This window comes from Orycteropus afer, unplaced genomic scaffold, assembly GCF_000298275.1.
Source record: "Orycteropus afer afer isolate SDZICR_OR568_19922 unplaced genomic scaffold, OryAfe1.0 scaffold00354, whole genome shotgun sequence".
NCBI lineage: Eukaryota > Metazoa > Chordata > Mammalia > Tubulidentata > Orycteropodidae > Orycteropus > Orycteropus afer.
In genome coordinates, this window is record NW_006921941.1 from 851,677 (window position 1) to 872,692 (window position 21,016).

A 21,016-nucleotide genomic window follows, 5' to 3' on the forward strand; every position below is an offset into this window, starting at 1 on the left:
GCGACTCCGGGCTCCTTCCCCCCACACCCCCCACCGCCCCTCGCCCCGCCCCACCCCGCCCCCCACCTTGGGGCAGGTGAGCTGTGGCCAATGGGCGCGCGCGGGGCAGGTGCCTGCTAACACGCGCCTCTCAGCACTGCTGCGGAGTCCGGGAAGGGCAGTTCTGGGAGGACCCGGGGCGGGGGTCGGTCCTGGCGGGGTTCGGGAGGGCGGGAACCGGGATCAGCCCTTGGGCCGCACAGGCAGATCTCAGCCGCTCACAGAGCCCGCACCAGTGCCCGCGTCAGGAGCTACCCGCGCGGCCGCAGGGGCCTGAGCTTCTGGCTGCGCGCTGTGGCCGGACTCCAGGCTCGCTGGCTCACACGCCCCTAGCCGCTCCGCGCTTGGCTCGCCGGAGGGGGCCTAGCGCGGGCGGGCGGGCGGGGGAGGTGAGGGGTGCGGGTGTGTGTGCATGTGCCTGGCTGGGTGCACACCCCGCACGGCGGCGGCGCCTGGACGCGGAGCTCTCCCCAGAGCCGGGCTGCCTCGCTCGGCTCCGGCGGCCGCGACCATGTTCCAGCCCGCGACCAAGCGCGGCTTTACCATCGAGTCTTTGGTGGCCAAGGACGGCGGCGCCGGTGGGGGCAGCGGCGGTGGTGCGAGCTCCCATCCCCTGGCGGCGCCCGCCTCGGAGGAACCGCTCCGGCCCACGGCACTCAACTACCCTCACCCTGGCGCGGCCGAGGCCGCCTTCGTTAGCGGCTTCCCCGCGGCGGCAGCCGCCGCCGCCGCCGCAGGCGCCGGCCGTTCTCTCTATGGTGGGCCAGAGCTCGTATTCCCCGAGGCCATGAACCACCCCGCGCTGACCGTGCACCCGGCACACCAGCTAGGTGCCTCCCCGCTGCAGCCCCCGCACTCCTTCTTCGGCGCCCAGCACCGGGACCCGCTTCACTTCTACCCCTGGGTCCTGCGGAACCGCTTCTTCGGCCACCGCTTCCAGGGTGAGTGCCCGCGCTTTGCCGGCCGAGGCGGTCGACCGGCGCCCGCGCTGCGGCGGCGCGGGGGAGGCTCGGGGGCGCGTGGGGCTGTTCAGAAGTTGTTGCCGAGAAGGCTGCGGATCCGCGGAGGTTGATTGCTAAGCCGGGAAGAGCCGCGCTGGATCCACCCGCGTCTCTGCCGCATTGCTATCCCTCCCGGACAGTCGGGCTGGGACTCCGGGCTTTCCCAGGAACGATGTCCGTCTGGACGCCAAGCCCAGGGGCATCCTTGGAGCCTCCCCCGGCCCTCTCTGCGGCCTGCCTTGTTCTCTATCTCGGCTGAGCCCGTCCTAGCCCAGAAAGCGAAGTGCCTGTCGCCCTCCCTTCGCCCCGACTGGACCAGGACCATATTTCGCTCTCATGTCCATCGCAAATTCCCGGGGATCCGCCCTCGGTGGCGCGTCTGGGCAGGGAAGAAGTCCACCGCGTGCCCGGGGTCTGTAGAAAGCGGGGGCAGCACAGAGGGCGAACCAGAGAGTTCGTGTTGCGTGCAGAGTGTTCGCTGTCTTAGGATGTTTCTTGGCATCCTTGGCCCGACTTCAAGTTACACGTTCCTCTCGGACTCAGGGTGGAGAAGGTTTGCAGTAGCAAACTGGCTTCCTGCGCGGCTCACCCTCTCCGGGAGTTCACCCCGCTACTGAAGGACAGTCTTCCCAGTCAGGGGGCGGGAGCAGAGGGCTTTTAAGGTCATAGCCAGTCCGGGTCCCGTTTTCTGTACGGGGCAATCGGCTTGCTAATGAAGATCTCCCACTGGCTTTACACTTACACACACACACACACTCTCTCTCTCCCTCTCTCTCTCTCTCACACACACCACTGGTTTCAATTATCTGACTTTTCCGAAGGAAAGAGAGTTGGATTTGTTGGAGTTCGTTTTCTCCCCCAAATTTGTTGGAGTTTTTCTTCTTTTCTTTATTTTTTTAAAAAAGAAGTTGGACTTAATTTGTGCATTAATTGCTTTGGTTTTCGGTTATATTTTGTTTGTGTAGAAGAGAGTTCAGCCTTGTGAGGTTCGCTGTTCAGAGCTGAGTAACCTTGCTTTTAGTAAAATAAAAAGAATGTGGTTGGGGCTTTGGCTCCTGGCTAATCTGATGGTTGTTAGATCTACACAGTAAAAGAAAATTGGATGTTACTGCCATAATAGGAGGAAAATGATCTTTTGAAGCTTTGGCTATAGCTGCTTGACTGGTTTACATAAAGCCGCTTTCCCTGGATCCAATTTATCTGACAATTTTTTCAGTCCCCTTTGGGCAATATAGACTCCCCCAGAGAAATGTACAAAATCAAGGAACGTAGTGACTTCTACAAGAATTTTTGTGGTCGCACTTTCATATCCCTTTAAGATTTCAAAGATTCGCCCGAAAAATTAACTAAGATTTGGGCAAGAGTTTCTGTCAATTAAAATGTTTTGTTGATGAAATTGGGGCTTTATTCAAAACTGAGCAAACCACTCCGGTCCTTCGAGGACTCAGTCCTCGGCCTAGGTCTGGAGACCTGGCATCTGAGGGCCAAGGTGGAGTCACCGCGGTTTGTGAGTCTTCCCGGGGCTGGGGCTGCAGAGGGGCCGGAGGGAAATGGGGGACTGGGGTTCGGAGGAGAGGGCCGGTCGGGTCCTAAATCCTGTGGCTTCCTGTGGCTCGGCTCATCTGGAGGCGGCCTCCGGAATGGTACCCTCAGATTCGGGTCCCACGCCCTAAGTCCACCAGGACGACTTTCCCGCCTTTGGCCCAGCCCGACCTGGCTCCAAGAACCTTGCGAGAGATCCACCCCGGCTCTGAGCATCCCCAGTCAAGCGAGATCGGATAAATCCTCCGTAAAACCCTCTCGGAAACTGCTGCCGCTGCCCGAGCCCTCAGTCCCGGCGGGAACGTTGTTGAGTTTTACAAATGGTTGAATTTTTCTCTTGAGAATCGTGTCTGGATGCGGAAATGGAGCCAAGTATGGCAGCATATTTGAAGGAAATCCATTGACACTGAAGGACTTATCGAAGCCTGAGACTTGTTCGCTTCGCGATCCATCGTCGCTCCGGCTGAGCAACGCGCACCCCGGCGGCCGTGCGCCCTGCGGTCTCAATGGGCCTCGGGACTGCGAGCCGAGCCGTCCCGGGTCTTCCGGCGCCGCGTTTTCTAGAGAACCGAGTCTCTGCGATGCTCTTTTTAGCCCCGTTTTAATGCAAGAAACGAAACCCTACAGGAACGAAAACGAACATGTCTACGCTCTGTGCGCAGCGCTCCCGGATGGCCTGCGCGGACCCAGCGCACAGGAAAGCGGCTTCTCAGCGATGAGAGGAGAAGTGAGCGCAGGATGATTGGGACCAGGCGGCGAACTGAAGCCCAGAGGCCTCACAGGACCCGAAGGGAAGGAGCTGGTGAAAAGGGGAGTGAAACATTTGGGTGTCATTTCCCGAGGATGAGGAACTTTCTGCACTGGGAGCAATGCCGAGAGGGGCGGTGGGAGACCCTGCCCTCCCGGACCCACGCTGTAGTAATGGGCCGGTGCTTCAAAGGGCCCCTTTGTTCCGGCTGCTAGATGGGAATGAGTTTATCTCCGCTGCCTGGCCCACCTCCCCCTCTTCTAGCCTCAGGCTCTGCTGTCCCACCTTCCGGCCTGGATCCCTTGTCCAGCCACCGCCTTTTCCACAACACTGTAAAACAAGCCTCAGGTTATACAGACCCTCAGCTCTCACCTCCAGCCACCTCATTCCTGAGTCTCTATTGCCAGTTCCAGTCATTGCCTTGAAGAAACCCACAGAGAGACTATAGGAAAACCGGGTGGTTGTTCAATTTCTTGCTCCAGGGAATGCTGTACAGACCCCTTTCCACCCGTCCTCACCCAAACTGACAGCCGTTCCACAGCCTGGAATTACTGAATCCGAAGAGGCCCCACTACAACCCACTAGTGCACTCTGTCCCTGTAGTACTGAGACCGAGAGAAACTGAGACCGTGATGGAAATGGTTCAGGCTTCTTCTTCACAAGTCAGAGTGAGCTGGTCTCAGGAACAGAAGGATCTAGGCACCAGCCTCAGCCTTACAGAAACTTGGAACAATTGGTCAGTTTCTTAGAGGGAAAAGCCCGCTTCTTTTAAAATCGAATAACCTATTACTGCTTATCATCACCTTGAATAATTTTCCAGCCTCCTATTTCTTCATGGTTGCGCTGAAAGGACCCCTGTGTTTCTGCATATGTATATGTAGACAGACTGCAGGACACATGCCATCTACAACAGGACATTACATGTGGAAATGAACTGATGCTGTTTTCTTAGTGAGGCAGACCCCAAGCAACCTTGTTTTCTCCTAAAAGAGCCAGACTTGAGGCAAAGAGGCATGTGGATGTAAGAAAGAAAGAAGGTTGTTCCTTCCATCCTCCACTTTGGGTTTATTTTATAAGGACAAACACAGAGAACTCCAGCACATAAGTAATTGACACACCACAGAGTCCCAAAACAGCCATCTAGTCACACACACTGGGGCTTTATCAAACCCATGCTGCCCTTCACCCCTCTGTATCCCAGTCATCCCCACCTATGGAGCCCCTCCTCACTGCCATCTCAATTCTGACCAGCCTGGGGACACTGGGCTGAGCTAGGTTTTCTCTCTCCCTTTCTGGCTCATCTACTCAGGGGAAACTAGTCCTGGGACTTGAATGGGGCTCAGAATGATGTTGTTTTTTGAAGCAATTTATTTTGACATCAAAAAGAAATGTTTGGTTCCCACCTACCCTCTCCTTTCTCTGGCCTTCCACACTGGCCCACACCCTACAGACTTTAATCTTCCTAATTCCCACCTAGAGCAGGCTTCTCCTTTCTCTCCCTCTTGACCTCTCTGCCAGACCACCTCCCCTGACCATCTGACCATCCCAAGTTAAACTTCTCTTGCTTAAGTCAGGTCTGATAGCCTTGATCCTGCCTTCACCTTGAAGTCTTCAGTGGGCAGGGTGTCTCCCCTCCACCTCTCTATGGTGGGATCCCACCTCATTTTGTAATAGCAGAGATCCAGCCACTGAGATGAATAAGGGCACTGGAGGTTGGTGACTTCTCTTTGTTGAAGGCCGTGTCTCCCCCTAGGTTCTAGCCTCTTCTGTCTGGGTAGCCCTGCTCCACAGAAAACCCAAGCCTGCCTAGGTGTCCAAAGCATAGGGATTTGGAGGAAGTAGGGTCCAGTGGTTTGATATGAACCTGGAGACTTTATCTCAATGAATGCTTCACTTACATAAATGTTTCCAGAGATGAGAACTCTCCATTGACTTATCCAGATACTTGTCTCAAGAGCAAAACAACAGGTCAAATGGAGTCAAATCAGTGACCATCTCTATGAATAAATTAATTGGATAAGTCAATCTCAACAGCTAACTATGTCAAAACATTCCATCTGGGGCTGTGCATTGTTGATGGGTCTGGGGACTATTATGTGCTACTGCATGAGATTCCCTGGGTGGTATATCATCAGGGACTGCTTAGAGTTTGTTAGCCTGTGTCACTGTGCAAGGGACTGTATGAGGGTCTAGTGGAGGCTCTTTGAGGCTAGGGCTGTGGGTGGAAGCTTGTTTTAAGTTTTATAGTTCCTGACCCCCAACCCCCACCCCAGGCTCATCCAGACCAGTGTCACCCCTTTCTCCTGTGTGTGGGAGCTGAGTCCCCATGCTGGCCAGCGTTTGCCAAGGGATGGTCACACCCTTTGAAGATCCTGTACAGTAGATGGGAGTACAAGACAGTAGGGAAGCTGGAGAGTATATTTACACACGCCCATGCAGAAACTAATATATCTATATATATTAGAGAAAAATATGACATCTAGATATTTATACATGTGTTTCTTCAGCACGGGACTATTCAGGGATGAAGCAGGGCCTTTTCCCACCAGACAGTAGTAAGAGTCCCCTGCCTCTAGGCCACCTGAAGTCTTGGGGAGACAGAGATGGGGAAAGTGGAAGAAGGGGGCTGACCTTAGACCTCCAGGTATTTCCTGAACATTGATCTAGCTCCTGGCTCATTTTTCCACTTACAAGGGAGAGCCTATGGCTGCTGGCAGGAGTTTTCAATGACTTAGTAGCCTGAACATTTAGCTGCAAGGTTGATTTAAGCAGGGGTGAAAAGAAAGCTTCTTGGGTATCTTCAAGTTACTCAATCTGTTTGAAATGGGAGTGCTTTGATGTCTTGATATTCTCCTTATTACCTTCCTGATTAAACAGTCTTTCCTCCACCCTTGGCCCACTCTGAGGGAAAGGTATAGGGACTGGTCAATTAAAAGCAAAGGAGCCCTAGTGGTGCAGTGGTTAAAGAGCTCGACTCCTAACTGAAAGGTTAGTTGTTCCAACAAACCAGCCACTTAGTGGGAGAAAGATGTAGTAGTCTGCTTTCCTGAAGCTACAGCCTTGGAAAACCTACGGGGGCAGGTCTACTCTGTGTTAGAGTCATTATAAGTCGGAATCGACTCAATGGCAACGGGCTTGGTTTTGAATTTTAATTAAATCATTCTGAGACCCAGGGACAAGGGCAGTGTCGTTAGGAAAGGATAGGAAAAGAGAGCCGAGGGACTTTTTCCGCATCGTGAGTCGGTCAGCGCCTCACTAAGCCCTAAGCCGGGGCGCGTCTTTTGGTTGGCAGCTCTGTGCGCTGCGATTCGTGCGAACGCGGGCGGACCGCTCTCAGACTGTGGGGAAGAACTGGGAAGAGGACCGGGCTTAGAGAAAGGGCGGCAAAAGGGAGAGGGAAGAAGTGGAGGCGTGAAGGATTGGAGAGGGGAGCAGAGCCTCAAGGGCGCGTGGGAGCCAGGCGAGAGGGCCAGCGTGGCTCACAGCACCCCTTCTCTCTGTACCTGCGTGTGTTGCCTTCGGCGGCGTGGCCGCAGCGAGCGACGTGCCTCAGGACGGGCTGCTTCTGCACGGCCCCTTCGCGCGCAAACCCAAGCGGATCCGCACAGCCTTCTCGCCCTCGCAGCTGCTGCGACTGGAGCGCGCCTTCGAGAAGAACCACTACGTGGTGGGTGCCGAGCGCAAGCAGCTGGCTGGAAGCCTCAGCCTCTCCGAGACTCAGGTAATAACCCTCTTAAAGTCTCCGCTCCCGCCAGTTCTCTCCCGCTCATTTCCAGAGGCCACCCCACCGCCTGGTGCTCCCGCAAGGCCTAGTCTTTAGAGCTCCTTCCCTCAGACTGTGTTTAGCCTTGCTCAGGCCTCAGGACTTTCATGCAGCAGTAATGACCCAGCAAGAGGTAGAGTAAATGCAAATCTATCATCAGTCTGGTGCCTAAGACCTGTAAGAAGATGCCAGATTATCAGAGGCTGGGAGCCCCCATGCCCCAGTGACTCCCATCAGCACCGATATAGGGAGGAGGCCCAAGTGTCCTTAGGTTATAATAAACGCGAGAAGCCAAGGGGCCTCAGTCAGGGAAGGACCAGCCTCTGCTTGGAGTTGAGGTAGCACTGTTGCCAGCACAGGCCGACTGGCAAGGGTTTGCAAGCCATGGTGGGTGTGCATACTGGATCATCAGAGAGACCTGGGATGGGGGAAAATAGACTCAAGGTACACAGGGGCTGCTCTCAGTCACTTAAAGCGCTGCCCATTGGAGGAGGGAATAGACGCCTAAGGTGTTGGAGAGGATGGAACTAGGTAAATTACAGTTAACATGTAGTATTTTTGTAACTGAGAAACAATTAACGTGTTTAAATAAGAGAACTGGAAGTAAGTTATAGGGAAGCAGATTTGGGTCCATTCTAAGAAAAAACTTTTGCTATTATAAATGTGGCCCAGAACCACCACCTAAGCTCTTGCTCAGCCTCCCTTCAATGGGATGTAGGGACTGAAACACCCTTTCCTGCCTTCTTCCCGGGAGGAAGATTTCAGTGTCTGGATAGGCCTTGGTAGACCTTACCTTCTGCTCTTTGGTCAGTCGGTTGGTCAGCTACCAGACTTTGGAGTGAGAGAGGCTGGTGTGAGGCTAAGCAGCTCCCGCCCCACTGGCATTTTATTTTCAGTTCCCCTTTCCGCCTCTTCTCCGCTGCTACTGCCCCCCACCCCCACTCCAGTCCAGGAGGTGAGAAGGCGCCAGCCAGGATGGCAGCCTGGGGCCTCTCCGTCCAGCAGCTCACTGGTCCCTTAAGTAGGGGGTGGTGAGGCCAGGGTATGAAAGGGGCCTAGTTGGGGAGCCTGGACCCTCATGGAGTGCCCAACTTTCTCCGGTCCTTTCATTGTATTTAGGCATCTATTGTCATCCTATCTGTCTGATGCCTCACTAATCAAGGAATCTCTCCTGGCTTCACTGCAGGGCCCCTGTGTTTTCAGATTTGCTAGCTGGGTTGTTCTAACTGGAGAGAAAAAGCTTTCATACTAATGGACTTAATTTTAAAAATATTTTAAGGAAAGCTGTTTTTAAAAATAAATTAATAAATAACACCCCTTTTCCTCTCTCAGCAACGTGTTTTAAGGTTGTTGTTTAAAACAAGGTGTCAGTTTAAGAATGGCGTTTATAATTAACTTCATTTAAAAAGTAATATTTATTACATTTTAATTGCAGAAGTGTAAGAAAACAAAAACTGCTTATAATCCCACCACCCACAGATAACACTTGAAATTATGTCATTGTTTTTAAACTTTCTGCTTTTTAGTTCAGTGAGAGCATTTTTAATTAACCTCCTTCCAAACGGAATCTAGTTGCCTGTCAATATTTGCTCCTGTTAATGCCAGTCAGTAAATGGACTGTTTCACTTTTATTATAAGACGTTTCAAACATATATTTTAAAAAACAGAGTAATTTACTGTGTTCAGCTTAACTGGTTATCAAAATCATGGTCTATCTTAGTCCATCTATAAATGGGCTGCTTTTTGCATAGGAACAACAATAAAAAAATACAGAACTATGGGAGGTTTGATCCTTAGAAACCTCATTATGGGGTGGGGGAATTGTGTTTCCAGGTGATAAGCTGTAGGATGGGAAGACAGCTGGGCAGAACTTCCCAATCAGGCAAAAGTGATTTCCAATGCCAACTCCCCTGCTAACTGTGACTCTGGGAGAGTTACTCAACCTCTCTGAGCTTCAGTTTCCTCATCTAGAAAATGGGTTGTTTGAGGTTTAAAGGCTCCTAATATGAGCTCAGGAGTCCCTGGGTAATGCAAACGGTTAATGTGCTCAGCTGAAAACCAAAAAGTTGGAGGTTCAAATCTACCCAAAGTCCCCTTTAGAAGAAAGGCCTGGTGACCTACTTCCAAAAAATTAGTCATTGAAAACCCTATGGAGCATAGTTCTATTCTGACCCACACAGGGTTGCCACAAGTTGGAATTGACAGCAACTGGTTTAATATAAGGATCTCTGGTGGTGTAGTGAATAAGGCATTTGGCTGCTAACCAGAAGGTCATTGGTTCAGACCCAACACCTGGTCCACTGAAGGAAGATGGGGCAATCTACTTCTGTAAGGAGCTCTGGTGGCATAGTGCCTAAGGCACTTGACTGCTGACCAAAAGTTTGGCGGTTCAAACCCACCAGCCACTCCTGGGAAGGAAGATTGGGCAATCTACTTCTGTAGAGATACCACCTTGGAAACCCAAGGAGGGGGTCGCTATGAGTTGGAGACAACTCAACGATGGCACATAACAACTACAACAGAGATTTACAGCCTCAGAAACCCAATGGAGTCACTATGAGTCAGAATTGACTCGATGGCCATGAGTTTTTTTGTTTTTTGGTTTAATATGAGCTCAAAGAATATTAATTCCCATCTCCAGCCCTTTGCTTCCCCTTATTTAAAGTAATATGATAAGTTAGTGTCTTAACAAGGTCCAAACTTGGGCTTCCTTATCTTCCAGTGTTCTTTCTGCCACACCATCACCATCATCAAAGCTGTCTTTCTATTCACCTTGTAATCTATTATCTGGACCTGGGCTATATAATCAACTAATTATCTATCCATCTCTGAGTATTTACCAGGCAAGCTTACCTGTCATTTCCAGCCATCAGCTATTTGTCAAGCATCAGTCACTTCCTTCAACCCCCTGCCATATATTTCTACTATTAATATTTATATTTGTCTCTCAGAGCTCTCTAATCTGTCCTTCACAGATAGCTGTTTTGTTTCTAACCATCTACTTCTGTCTGCTCTCGTTAAACCACCTCCCTAAAGCTGATTCATTTATATTTTCTATTAATTATACGTTCTTCTTATTAACAACGTCTGTTTACCCATCAGTTGATTCTCTTTATTGTTTTATTTTTATTGTTGTGATTTGTGTGAAAGTTTATAGAGTGAATCCATCTTCCATACAATAGTTCATACACATTTTGTTTCATGACATTGACTGCAATCCCCACGATGCAACAGCTGTCTTCCCACTTCTTCCCCGTGGTTACCTTTTTCTTGTGTCCTTTCCTATGCATTCCTGCCCTCTGAGCTATCTCCCTGTGCAAATACTGCCCTTCTGATCTGTCTTTACTATCTATTTCGTTTTATCTTCTGTACATCTACTATTCATCTCAGGCTTCCATCTTTATAGATCTGTTTTATAATTGAGAGAATTATGAAACTAATTATAAACTAACATTAACTGCCTGTTAATGAATCTATCATTCATTCGTTCTGGCTTTGTCTTCTCTCTGGGCCTTGGTTGCTGTATCTGTGATATTGAATGAAACGAACTCCACGGTTCTTTACAACCCTGATTTTCTGTGGCTCATCTGTAATCTACTTTTCTGTGTTGCTGTATAGTCTTTCTTCCCTGTTCTGAGTTCACAGTATACCTCTCATCTATCATAACATGCACAGTGTTTTCTGTTATTACTAGTTTTAATTATCAGCCTTGCCCACAGGACCAGCCTCCCAAATCTGTAGACCAGTTCCCATGGAGATCTTAACATACAGATTCCTGGGCCTCCTCCAGGGGATTCTGTTAGGAGGTCCAGGATGGGACCCAGGAAAAATGTTTTTAGAATAGCTCTCTCGGTGATTCGGATGAACAGTGGGCCTGGTTGTCTTAACTATGGGAAGCAGAGGCTGAGTCTGTCTGTTTCTTGTTGTACCCAAGGGCCCAGCTTAGTGCCGGCAAGTAATGCTCAATAAACATGTATTGAATGAATGAGCAAATTTCTCTTTATTCCCCACATATCTATCTGTTAAGTTTATCAGGCATGCCCCCCTTGCACTCTGCTGTCACCACTCCCTCCCTATCCCTCTCCCTCCATCTTTCTCTTGTACTTTCACATCTGGTTGTTGATCTAGCTGATGCAAACAGAAGTTTGTGGATAAAAGTTCTGGGAGGGTTGAGCAGATCAATTTGTTTTAGCCCAGAGCTCAGAGGCCTTTATATGTCCAAAGCTTCAGTAGGGTGTAAGGAAGTGGGCAACTTGAACTACTTCGTTGGGGTGGGACTGTTGGTTTAGTGGAGAGTGGGGGATTTGTGCTGGGATGGCCAGTGGGTAAATCTAGGAGGTGGAGGGAGGGGCCCTGGGCCAGAGCTAGTTCTCCCTTCCGGTGCTAATTATTTGTTCTTTTTGTTCCTGCTTCGGTGCAGTTCTGGAATCTGACCAGGAAAATGCCCATCCAAGCCTCAGCCCTGGTGGCTGGGTGGGCAGACCCAGGCCCGAGTCAGATCAGAGCCTTCAGCGTGGGGAGTGTGTATGATGTATGTGTGTCCACAATATGGGGCACATATTGGGTCATATGTACACACATTGATGCTAGTAGGCAGCCACATGATCTGGAGTGCAGTTTCAGATAACTACTGGTAATGACCCTTGCATGTTTGCATGCTTCTGTCTATGTGTGTGTTTGCGTGGAGGCATTTGGTTGCTCCAGGCTGATCAGTTGGTTACCAGCTTCCCCTCCTGCCCAGCCCTGACCTTGGCTACTCTGTTGGGAAAGAAGCCACCCCCAAACTCTTGCCCAGAGGCAACCAGAAGGAGTGGTTATTTTGGTTATTTTCCAGATCAGGCTGTGGGAACATCTGAACAGAGTTATGAAGTCTAAGGAAGAGTTTTCCTGGTTGGGTAATCCAAGCAAAGGTACAGAGTCTTAGAAGGATCTGGCTTATCATAGAAATTCAGTGAAATGAGGACTTGGAAGACCACAAGGACCCTCTTCTCAAAGCCAGAGGGTGGGTGAGGGGGGTTCTTCAGTCAACAACTGGACTATGCCCTTGGGAGAGTAGCAGGGGATGGGCAGAATAACCATAGTCTCCTTTGGCTGGCGCCTGCAGAGTTGGGGCCACACCACTCATGCACCAGTTCCTTTTCTCTTTTCAAGTAAAAAATAACTATTACTTGTTATAAGCTATGCATTAAAGGAAATTCAGAAAAGTAGAAAAAAGAAAGAAAAGTCACCCATACTTTTGGTACATTTCCTTCTAGTCTTTTTTTCCCCATGCATAGATTTTGTTTTTCCTTGGTTGTGATCACACTGTGCCAACACTGTGCTTCCTGCCTTTTCTGCTAATGTTATTAATTCATAAGCATCCCTCTGTTATTATATAGTCTTTGTAAACAGCATCTGGGTACTCAGGCCCAAGGCTGTTCTCCGGAAGATAGCCAGGCTGTCTAGAGAGAGAGTTTATGTCCACAGGGATTGTACACTCTGTTTCTAGACAGCTGCCTCCTTGACCCCAGGAGTTTTCTTGGAGAAAGTATTCAGAATCACCTTTCATTTGGGTATGCCAGGAAGCTCCCCTGGTCTGGGTCTGACCACATAGCCTATGCCTGAAGTTCTACCATTGAAGCTTTCCTTTTTGGCCAATGTTGCTGGAAAAGGGTAGCGTGATGGGATCCGTCCCATAAGAGGCAAATGTGATTGTCAGATTTTGGAAGTAGACTTCAGTGCGTGTGGGTGTGTGTGTGTTGGGGGTGAGAAGGATCAAAAACAGGCCCTCTGTCCCTGGTGCTGTGCAGGGCTCCCCTGGATCACCCCCATCACCAGGCTGGCCAAGCCTAGCCCAGAGCCAGCCCACTCGAGCTTCCAGGAATGATGCCCCAGCCCTGAATCCAGCCCTGAGTCATGCACATGCCTTGCCCAGGAGGCATGGTAAGCTCACCCACCTACTGGCTGGCACAGCCACAGTGGGTTCCAAGGCAGGGGGGAGGGGGCAGGGGCCAGGCTGGTGGCCAAGTGGTTGTACCAAGAACCACCCAGGGCCCAGCCAACCTGGTATCAAGGAAAGGTGGGCATAGGATCTGGAAGCCCTGGGCCTGGAGTATCTGTCATCCTCCTCTGTCTACCTGAGGTGAGGCTGCTGGCAGGTTTAAACCCTGCCCTGGAAATGAGGGAAGATGTTTCTTCCCCTTACACAGTCCATCAGAGCCAGGCACCCCCTCTTCCTGGGCTGAGCCTCTCTATCCCTGGCTGGCTACTTTGTGTAGCACTAAGTAAGCACTGGCTGTCCCAGTCCCATCCTAGTGCTCTGGGACCAGGGGTAGGCAGGCACTGCAGTAGCAGCCTTGGAGAGGGGAAGCCCTATGTTGGGTGGGCTTCATGGAGGGGACAGTGAGGAGTGTCTGGGAAGGAGATATATGAAGGTAGAGTGTCCTAGGCATGAAGCTGTTCCCTGGGCCTAGAGGTCAGGCTGCCGCTGTCTGGCTTTGTGGTTCTGAAGTCTGTGATTTTCACCCTTCTTAGGAAGTGGGGACTGGGCAGGGTAGTCTTTCTGAGGAACACTGCTCTCAGCCCTGTCTGGCATTCAAGGACCTCCCCTTAGCAGTCACTGTTGCTGCCAAACCTGTGATCCTCACTATCATTCCATACTGACCACTTACCACATGAACAGTCACCATTACACTTGGCAGAACCTACTTGCTTTTTCATTTCCAGGACACCATCCACACCTAGTACCTGTCCTTACCATATCACCTCCCACAGGGACCCCCTGGAGCAAGAACAGAGGTGATGCCCTAGAGTTGCAAGGGCCCCCAATAGTATCTCTCCTATGGATGATGGACTTGGGCCCAGAGAGAAGGGATTGACCCAGGAGGTCAGCACTCAAGCCCCTCTTCCCAACTCAGGATCATAGTCTTGCCTGGCTGTGCAAGACCAAGTAAAGAACTGGGTAGTCATGTGGAGCAGAGAGATGAAGCTTTCTCCACAGTCAGCAAGCACTGAGACTAGTTAGGGAGTCAGGACCACCCTCTCAGATTATGTACAAGAAATGGTAAGGGCTGTATCCCAGACAATGAACAAATGCTGGAAGAGGAGGGAGAAGAGAGAAATGATTCAAGATGGGATTAAGTCTGGGGAGATTTCATGGAGGACATGAATAGATCTACCTCACTTCTTTTTTCCTCCATGTCTTCTCCCCAATCCATGGAGGATGGTTATCCCATCTCTATTTTACCTTCCCCCATCACTGCCTGACATTGCAGGGAAGGACCCTACCTCACTGGGCTTAAAGGTGATCTAGATTCTGTTGTTGGTACTTCTCCTACATCTAGATGGGCCACAGAGGCAAGGGCTGTGGAGGCAGGAGGTCCAGAGCTGTTCTGGAGGGCAGAGCACTTGGCTGGAATGGAGGAGGCTCAGATCTGCCCCCTCTTTGTCCTTTTTTGTCCAAGGAGGGTGAAGTCTCCTTGGTGGATTTCATACCGCCCTGAGGAGCTGACACCCAGGAGGTTTTGAGGCTCATCACTGCCCAACTCTACTTCTGATGTGGGGGAGAGGAAATCCCAAGGGAGGTTTCTCAGTAAAGGCCCCTTGGTGAAGCAGATGACTAGAGTAACATGGGAGGTTAAAGACTTCATGGTGGGGTCTGTGCTCCTACGAGTGGTCTGGCTGTTCTGGGCACTGCTCTTGGTGTGGACACCAACTCCTATTCATTTAACCATGTCCCTGGTGCCTCTGTGTGGTTGGTTGGTGGCTGATACCCACACCCTGTAGACATACAGGGTGGTCCAGGGTACAGGGACCATGGGACCTTCAGAGAACCCACCAGGACCCATGCCAATAGCTTTTCATATGTTCCTTCATTTACTGTTCACATCAACACTGTGAAGAAGTAATTATTATCTCCACCCCAGAAAACAGTGAGGACCCATGTCTGCTAGTTCCAAAGCCTTATCTCCTCCTTGTGCTTTGCTCCAGCCTCAGGAAGCAGGATGCTGGTCTGAGGGAGCCTCCCTCACTCCAGGACTCCCTCCCTTACTTGAGAGGGACAGAACCACCCTTCTCTCTGGCCCCAACTCATTTGCACCTGGAAGAGCAGCCCTCCAGACTTGTCAGGTGGCAGCTGGCCAGAAGAGAGGCCTGACCCTGTGTGGTCTGTTTCCCCATCTAGCTCCCAGCTCTGCCTGAGTGCTGAGGCCCCAGTGTCTGCTCTGGGGGCCTCCTGGGTGTTTCTCACCTGTGCCCTTTCCCTGGCCCAGGTGAAGGTGTGGTTCCAGAACCGGAGGACAAAGTACAAGCGGCAGAAGCTGGAGGAAGAGGGGCCCGAGTCTGAGCAGAAGAAGAAGGGCTCCCACCACATCAACCGGTGGCGCATTGCCACAAAGCAGGCCAACGGGGAGGACATCGATGTCACCTCCAATGACTAGGGGCAGGCAGCCATGAACCCACGAATCCAGAGTGCTGCTCGCTGCTGGCCAAGCCCCTGAGGGCCCAGCTGGACTCTGGCCATTCTCCAGCCAGGCTATGGGGAGGCCTTGAATCACAGCCCCACAGGGCTTGGAGCCTGGGGCCATCACTGACAGAGGGGCAAGACATGGGCTGGCTGAGGACGAGGGCTGGGGCCACTCGGCTATCTCCTCAGAGACCATGCCTGCCTGGGCCTGCTGCCCACCACCACAGCCTCCCAGCTGTTATCCATTTCCTTTATCTTACCTCCTTTTTGTTTTGATGCATTTCTGTTTTAATTTATTTTCCAGGCATTCACTGTAGTTCTTAGTGATCCCCTTGTGTCTCCCTTCCCTATGGGAATAAAGTCTCTCTTCACAATGTAGGCATCCAGCTCCAACCTCAGAGCCTGGGAGCCTGGGGTGGTGGACTCATGGGCCAGTAGGGGGGTGGCCGAGCCAGCTGGCTCAGGGCTTGGGATACTGGGCTGGACACTGGAGATTCAATTCATTAAGTCCTTTCTTTTACTGGTGGTCAACGCTGGTCTATAGCCCAAACTCCACAGCAGAAAAAATGAGGCTAGACATAGGGAAGGACCTCCTTGTGTCTTGAGAAAGACTAGGTTTGGGTCTTTCCAATATTAATGACCCAGGTGGGTCAGACAGGAGAGAGAGAGGGCGCTTCTCCATGCTTAGGTAAGTGGAGACTTTGTCTCCCACCTTCTGGTAGCTTCTCCAAGTAGGAAGAACCAGAGGACAAGGGAGATTCTGGGGATTGGGCAGAGGGGATGGCATTCACAGAGGCTGACAGTCCCAGCACCAAGTCCTGGCCTCCCCAGGGTTCTCACATGTCCCTGGAGAGCCCGCTGGGGGCAGACTAAAGCTTCAGAGACAGCTGGAGCCTGAGAATGCAGCATGTCCCCAGGGACTCAGGCCTCCCCCACCCAGGAAAGAGCTAGAAGGTAGGGCCCACTGAACTCTTTAACTCACCTGCTGCCCTTCAGTTTGTCTGCTTGTCTTTCCTATTTGGCCTTATTAAAGTTTCCTTCCTCTTGAATAAGCAAAAACTGTATTCCTATTAGCCTTCCCTTAAAGACATCCAGACCTATCTCCACTTCTTCAACTCCCCTATGCTCCCCATCTCTGCTCCTTGGCCTCTGCCTAACACTCTGCTGTTGCTGGTGACAATCACCAACCATGGCCATCATCACCCCCTGTGGCCAAACCCAACCACCTCTCTTTTGGGTCCACTTTCTCCCTGGTCTGCAGAACTGGCACTGTGACCATTTCCTTGACTCCCATCCTTCTGCCTTCATGTTGGTACTTATGACACCTGCTCCTCCATCCCTCTTTGTTCTCCCCAGTCATCCCTGCCTCTTCTGCCTCTGTCTACCCCATGGTTGGTTGTCCTGCCTCCTAATTGTGACTTCCACTTGTGAAGTTTGCATCCACTTCCAAGACTTTTCCTTGGGTTCCAAATACTCATCTCCAGCCAACCTCTGCTGAGCCAGATTCACTGCGTCAGCCACCTGCTGACCTTCATGTCCCTCAGGCACCTCAAATCCAACCTGTGCACAGCTGGATTCGTCTCCCCACCTGGTCTTTGCCAGGATTGTCCATCTTGGCAAATGGCATTAGCCATGTATACTGCTTCCCAAGCTAGAAGAAACTTTAGACTCCTCATTCTGCCTCTCCTTCCATGGGCATCTAGCATCTTGAATCTAGACTAGCTTCCTGACCATACCGCTTTAGTGCAGTGTGCTGGTGCAGTGTGCAACCTAAGCTTTCTCTGCTTCAGTGCAGGTCTGCTTCCTGGGGGAGCAGTGGATGTAGTTAGGTTTCTGTGGAAGTTGAAGATGAGACCCACTTCCAAGGAGAACTTCCATGCTGAGGCTAGACTTCTCTTCCTTGAGCCCAAATAGGACCAGGTCATTCCTTTTCTAACTCCATCACATTGTCCCCACTTCTAGTGCACCCTTAGACTCTCCTACCTCATTCCTGATGCCCTCCACATCAGACTCACCCATGTCTGCCCTGTCCCTGACTGAGCCATGGGCTTCCCTGTGATGTGCCTTTGTATGTGCTGTTCATTCTGCCTGGACTGCTGGTGAGCACACCATGGGTGCTTGATAAGTGTTGAATTCATTGAAAAGATATCAAAGGCCCAATCCTGTTGCCTGGGCACACATAGGGATTGAAGCACAGGAGATTCTTTTGCTGGGAACACAGACTCAGGTCCTGCTGGGACAATCAGTGTCTCTTCCCACTCTCTGCCCACCTCACTTGTGCCCAGTCAATACTAGAAACCACAGGGCTTGGATTCATCCCAATGCCCACCCCCTTCATCAACCAGGAAAACCTGCCCATCTACATCTTGAAAACCTGAACTTGGATACGCCTAAGTTCAACCGCATGGTAGATTCTCACTGCCAAACAGGTGGAATAACCTCTTGGGAGCATGTAAGCACAGATGGAGTGAAGGTAAGAAGAAGACGCACTTCTTTTGGCCCCAGTCGGGGGAAGGGGGCAGAGGAATGGTGAGCTGTCCCTCACAATTCTAGCTCACTTGGTAGGGAGAGGGGAGACAAGCAGATCACAGCAGAGCACCCCTGTCATCCAAATAAAAGGCGGGAAAGGACCCAAGCAAACCTGCCACTTTCCCTAGGCCAGGCCTGTGAGGGGGTGGGTTGGGGAGTCCCCACAGCACTCCCATCCATCCCCCATGTTGTGCCTCTCCCTGCAGATGGTAAATATTGGTGTTGTGACTTCATTAATAAAGGCTTCTGTGAGCCTGAAAAACATGGAATCAGGATGAACTATTTTCTGAGCTGCGGGCTTGCCAGGTTTGCTAATTTGGGAGTTTTTGGGTCCTATCCAGGGAACAAACCAAAGTCTCTCTCAAAGAGACACAGATGCAGCCGAGAAGGGGAGAAGAAGACAAGGAATGCCGCTCCCTTCCCTCCCCAGACTGCTTCCTCCCTCCCCCACTTGGAGATCAAGGCCCTGTGGAGGCTAAGGATGAATATGGACATTGGCCTTCTGGTGTCCTTGGTGTGCAGGGAGCTGCTCGGTCAGGCCTTCATTGAGGGACCCTGAGTCAGACATTTTCTCTCAACTGAGCTGGTCTCCCACGGAGGCCTGTAGAACCATGGGATGAGGTATTTAAGAGCACCTGAGAGAACTCCAAGTCACAGTGGCTTATGAGCAGGGGAGTAGTTCTTGACTCTCTTGGCCTAAGCTATGCGTCTTGCCTTCAGGAAATGATCTTTACACATCCTCTTGTCCCTAGAACTTTCTAGAATTAGACCCCAGAGCCTTCACAGCGTCCTGGTTCATGCTTTTAGCTTCTCTGCACTAGGTTTGCACGTACTCCTTGCCAGTGCAGCAATTGCTTCCCGTGGGCCTTCAAGGAGTCTTTGTGAAGTGGACTGAGCTCAGCCCAGGGGAGTCAGGCTGGGGCTCTCAGGCCTCTTCTTGAGATGGATGGGGAGGGGGGGGAGGCCCACAGGCTGATGGTGCAGGCCCAGCCAGCTTTCCTGTCAGACGGGCGCTGCCAGTGCAGAGCCAGACATTGGGAACAGGTTTAACCAATTACCCGAGCGCCCCATCTGCTGTCTGGGGTGTCTGTGAGGGTGAATGCATGTGAGGGTGTCTGGGAGTGTCTGTGAGGGCTGGGGGCGTGTGTGTGCGTGTGACTGTGTGGGTGTGTGTGGGCAGGCGGCTGTGCACGTGTGCTGTGTGTTGCTGCATGTCCCGGTCTTGCCTCCTCAGTTGCCAAAGACTGCGGCAACCAGCTTATTCTTCCTGTCCCTAAGACCTTGGGGTCCATATAGACAACCTTCCTAGGACCCCCAGCCTCTCATTCCTGGCTCTCCTCCTCATCACCACCCATTCTCAGGGCTTATCATAGCCCAGACTTGCGTCTTTGCTCAAATCACAAATTCAGATTTCCTTTCCTACCAGACCACAGGCATTTCCCTCTCACTTGTTCATTTCCCCTCTGCACAGTATTCTGACCTCACAGGCCCTCCTGTCATGACCCCTCTATCCCCTTGGCCTTGTCATACCTGTGGTTCTCACTTCCTATTCTCTTCCTGGGCAATCATTTTGAACAAAGTCTGACAGCCCCTTATCCATTGTTCTTGGTTGCACCTGCCTGGCAAAAACCCAACCTATCTGAACCCTCCTCTCTGTGAGTGCCTAGGATGCCAGGCAAGTGTGCTGGTGGTGTCTTAGATGGCAGGGTCTCCAGGCTCAGCTGAGGCCAGCTCTTGATAAGTCTGATGCCATTCCCACAGAGGTGTCTCAAGTTGTCACTCTTCTCTCCAAATCCTTCTTCTCTTTTATGCTCAGCAAAGGATCATACTTCCGTCTTCAGAGAGAAAGGAAGGGAACACCTTTGTATTAGTCAGGGTCCTGGCAGAAAGAGATGGCACCTTCAAAGTGGCCAGTGTGAGAGAGGAACAGTTAACAAAATTTGCAAAAGCAACAAGGGATATTGCAGTACCCCAGGGCTGGTAACAATGGGGAGCCCTTGTGGCCTTTAGGGCTGAAGAGGCAAAGAGGGGCAGAAGGTAGAGAGGACAGCTGGATGGAGAGGGCTTCCAGACAGGAGCTGTGGCCTTCAGTAGAAATAGACATTGTTGGAGGCAGCAGGAGGAATAAATACATTAGTCTTGTTCTCCAGTTCTCCAATTTCTTATGGTGACCCCATGTTGGAAGCCATAGGGCAAGCACCCCAGGACAGACATCAGGGTGGAAAAGGGTAGAGAGAATATCTGGAGGTGGGGGCCAGGGAAGAGAGCCTAGCATTTCTTAACTTTCCACCCTCAAACCTATATTCCTTGCATCTAGCCCATCCTCCCCATCCACCTCCTGCTACCACTTGAGACCTTTCTCTCCTCCTGACCAAAGGGGATCCCCCCAGCTCTCTCCAAATCCTACCCTCCCCACTCCAGTGAAGCTCATTCCTAGATTTCTCTTCTTTCCTAACTTCACAGTCTCTTCTGATTCTCGCCCTTTAGAGTTTCAACTTCTCCCAAATTCTCGCATCTGATTAAGTCCCTCCTTAAACTCCATGTTGGAGTCCTTGAGTATTGCAAACAGTTAATGCACTTGGGTGATAGTCAAAAGGTTGGAAGTTCGAGTCCAACCAGAGGTGCTTTGGAAGAAAGGCCTGAAAATCTACTTCCCCCAAAATCTACCATTGAAAAAACTATTGAGTACAGTTCTACTCCGACACACATAGGGTCACCATGAGTTAGAATTGATTCAATGGCAACTAGTATTTTAATTCCATGTTATGTGCAACCATTGTCATATCTCCATGCCCCCTCTCACAACCAAATTTATCTGAAGAGCTGTCTGCATTAGCAGTCACTGGCAGTCCTACTGGCCTCCTAATCCATGGCAATCCAGGGCTTTTGCCCTGGCCACACTCCACTGACACCATTTGCTCCAAGTCCCTCCACGGGACACATATTTGCCT

General features: G+C 51.2%; 1 protein-coding gene across 1 annotated transcript; it reads left to right on the forward strand.

Moving 5' to 3' along the window:
* The first annotated feature begins 451 nt into the window (after nucleotides 1-451).
* On the forward strand, nucleotides 452-15,510 carry EMX1 (empty spiracles homeobox 1). Its single transcript, XM_007952604.2, has 3 exons — nucleotides 452-980; nucleotides 6,867-7,051; nucleotides 15,343-15,510. The coding sequence occupies exons 1-3, from the start codon at nucleotides 452-454 to the stop codon at nucleotides 15,508-15,510; spliced, it is 882 nt and encodes a 293-aa protein (XP_007950795.1).
* Nucleotides 15,511-21,016: the final 5,506 nt, after the last annotated feature.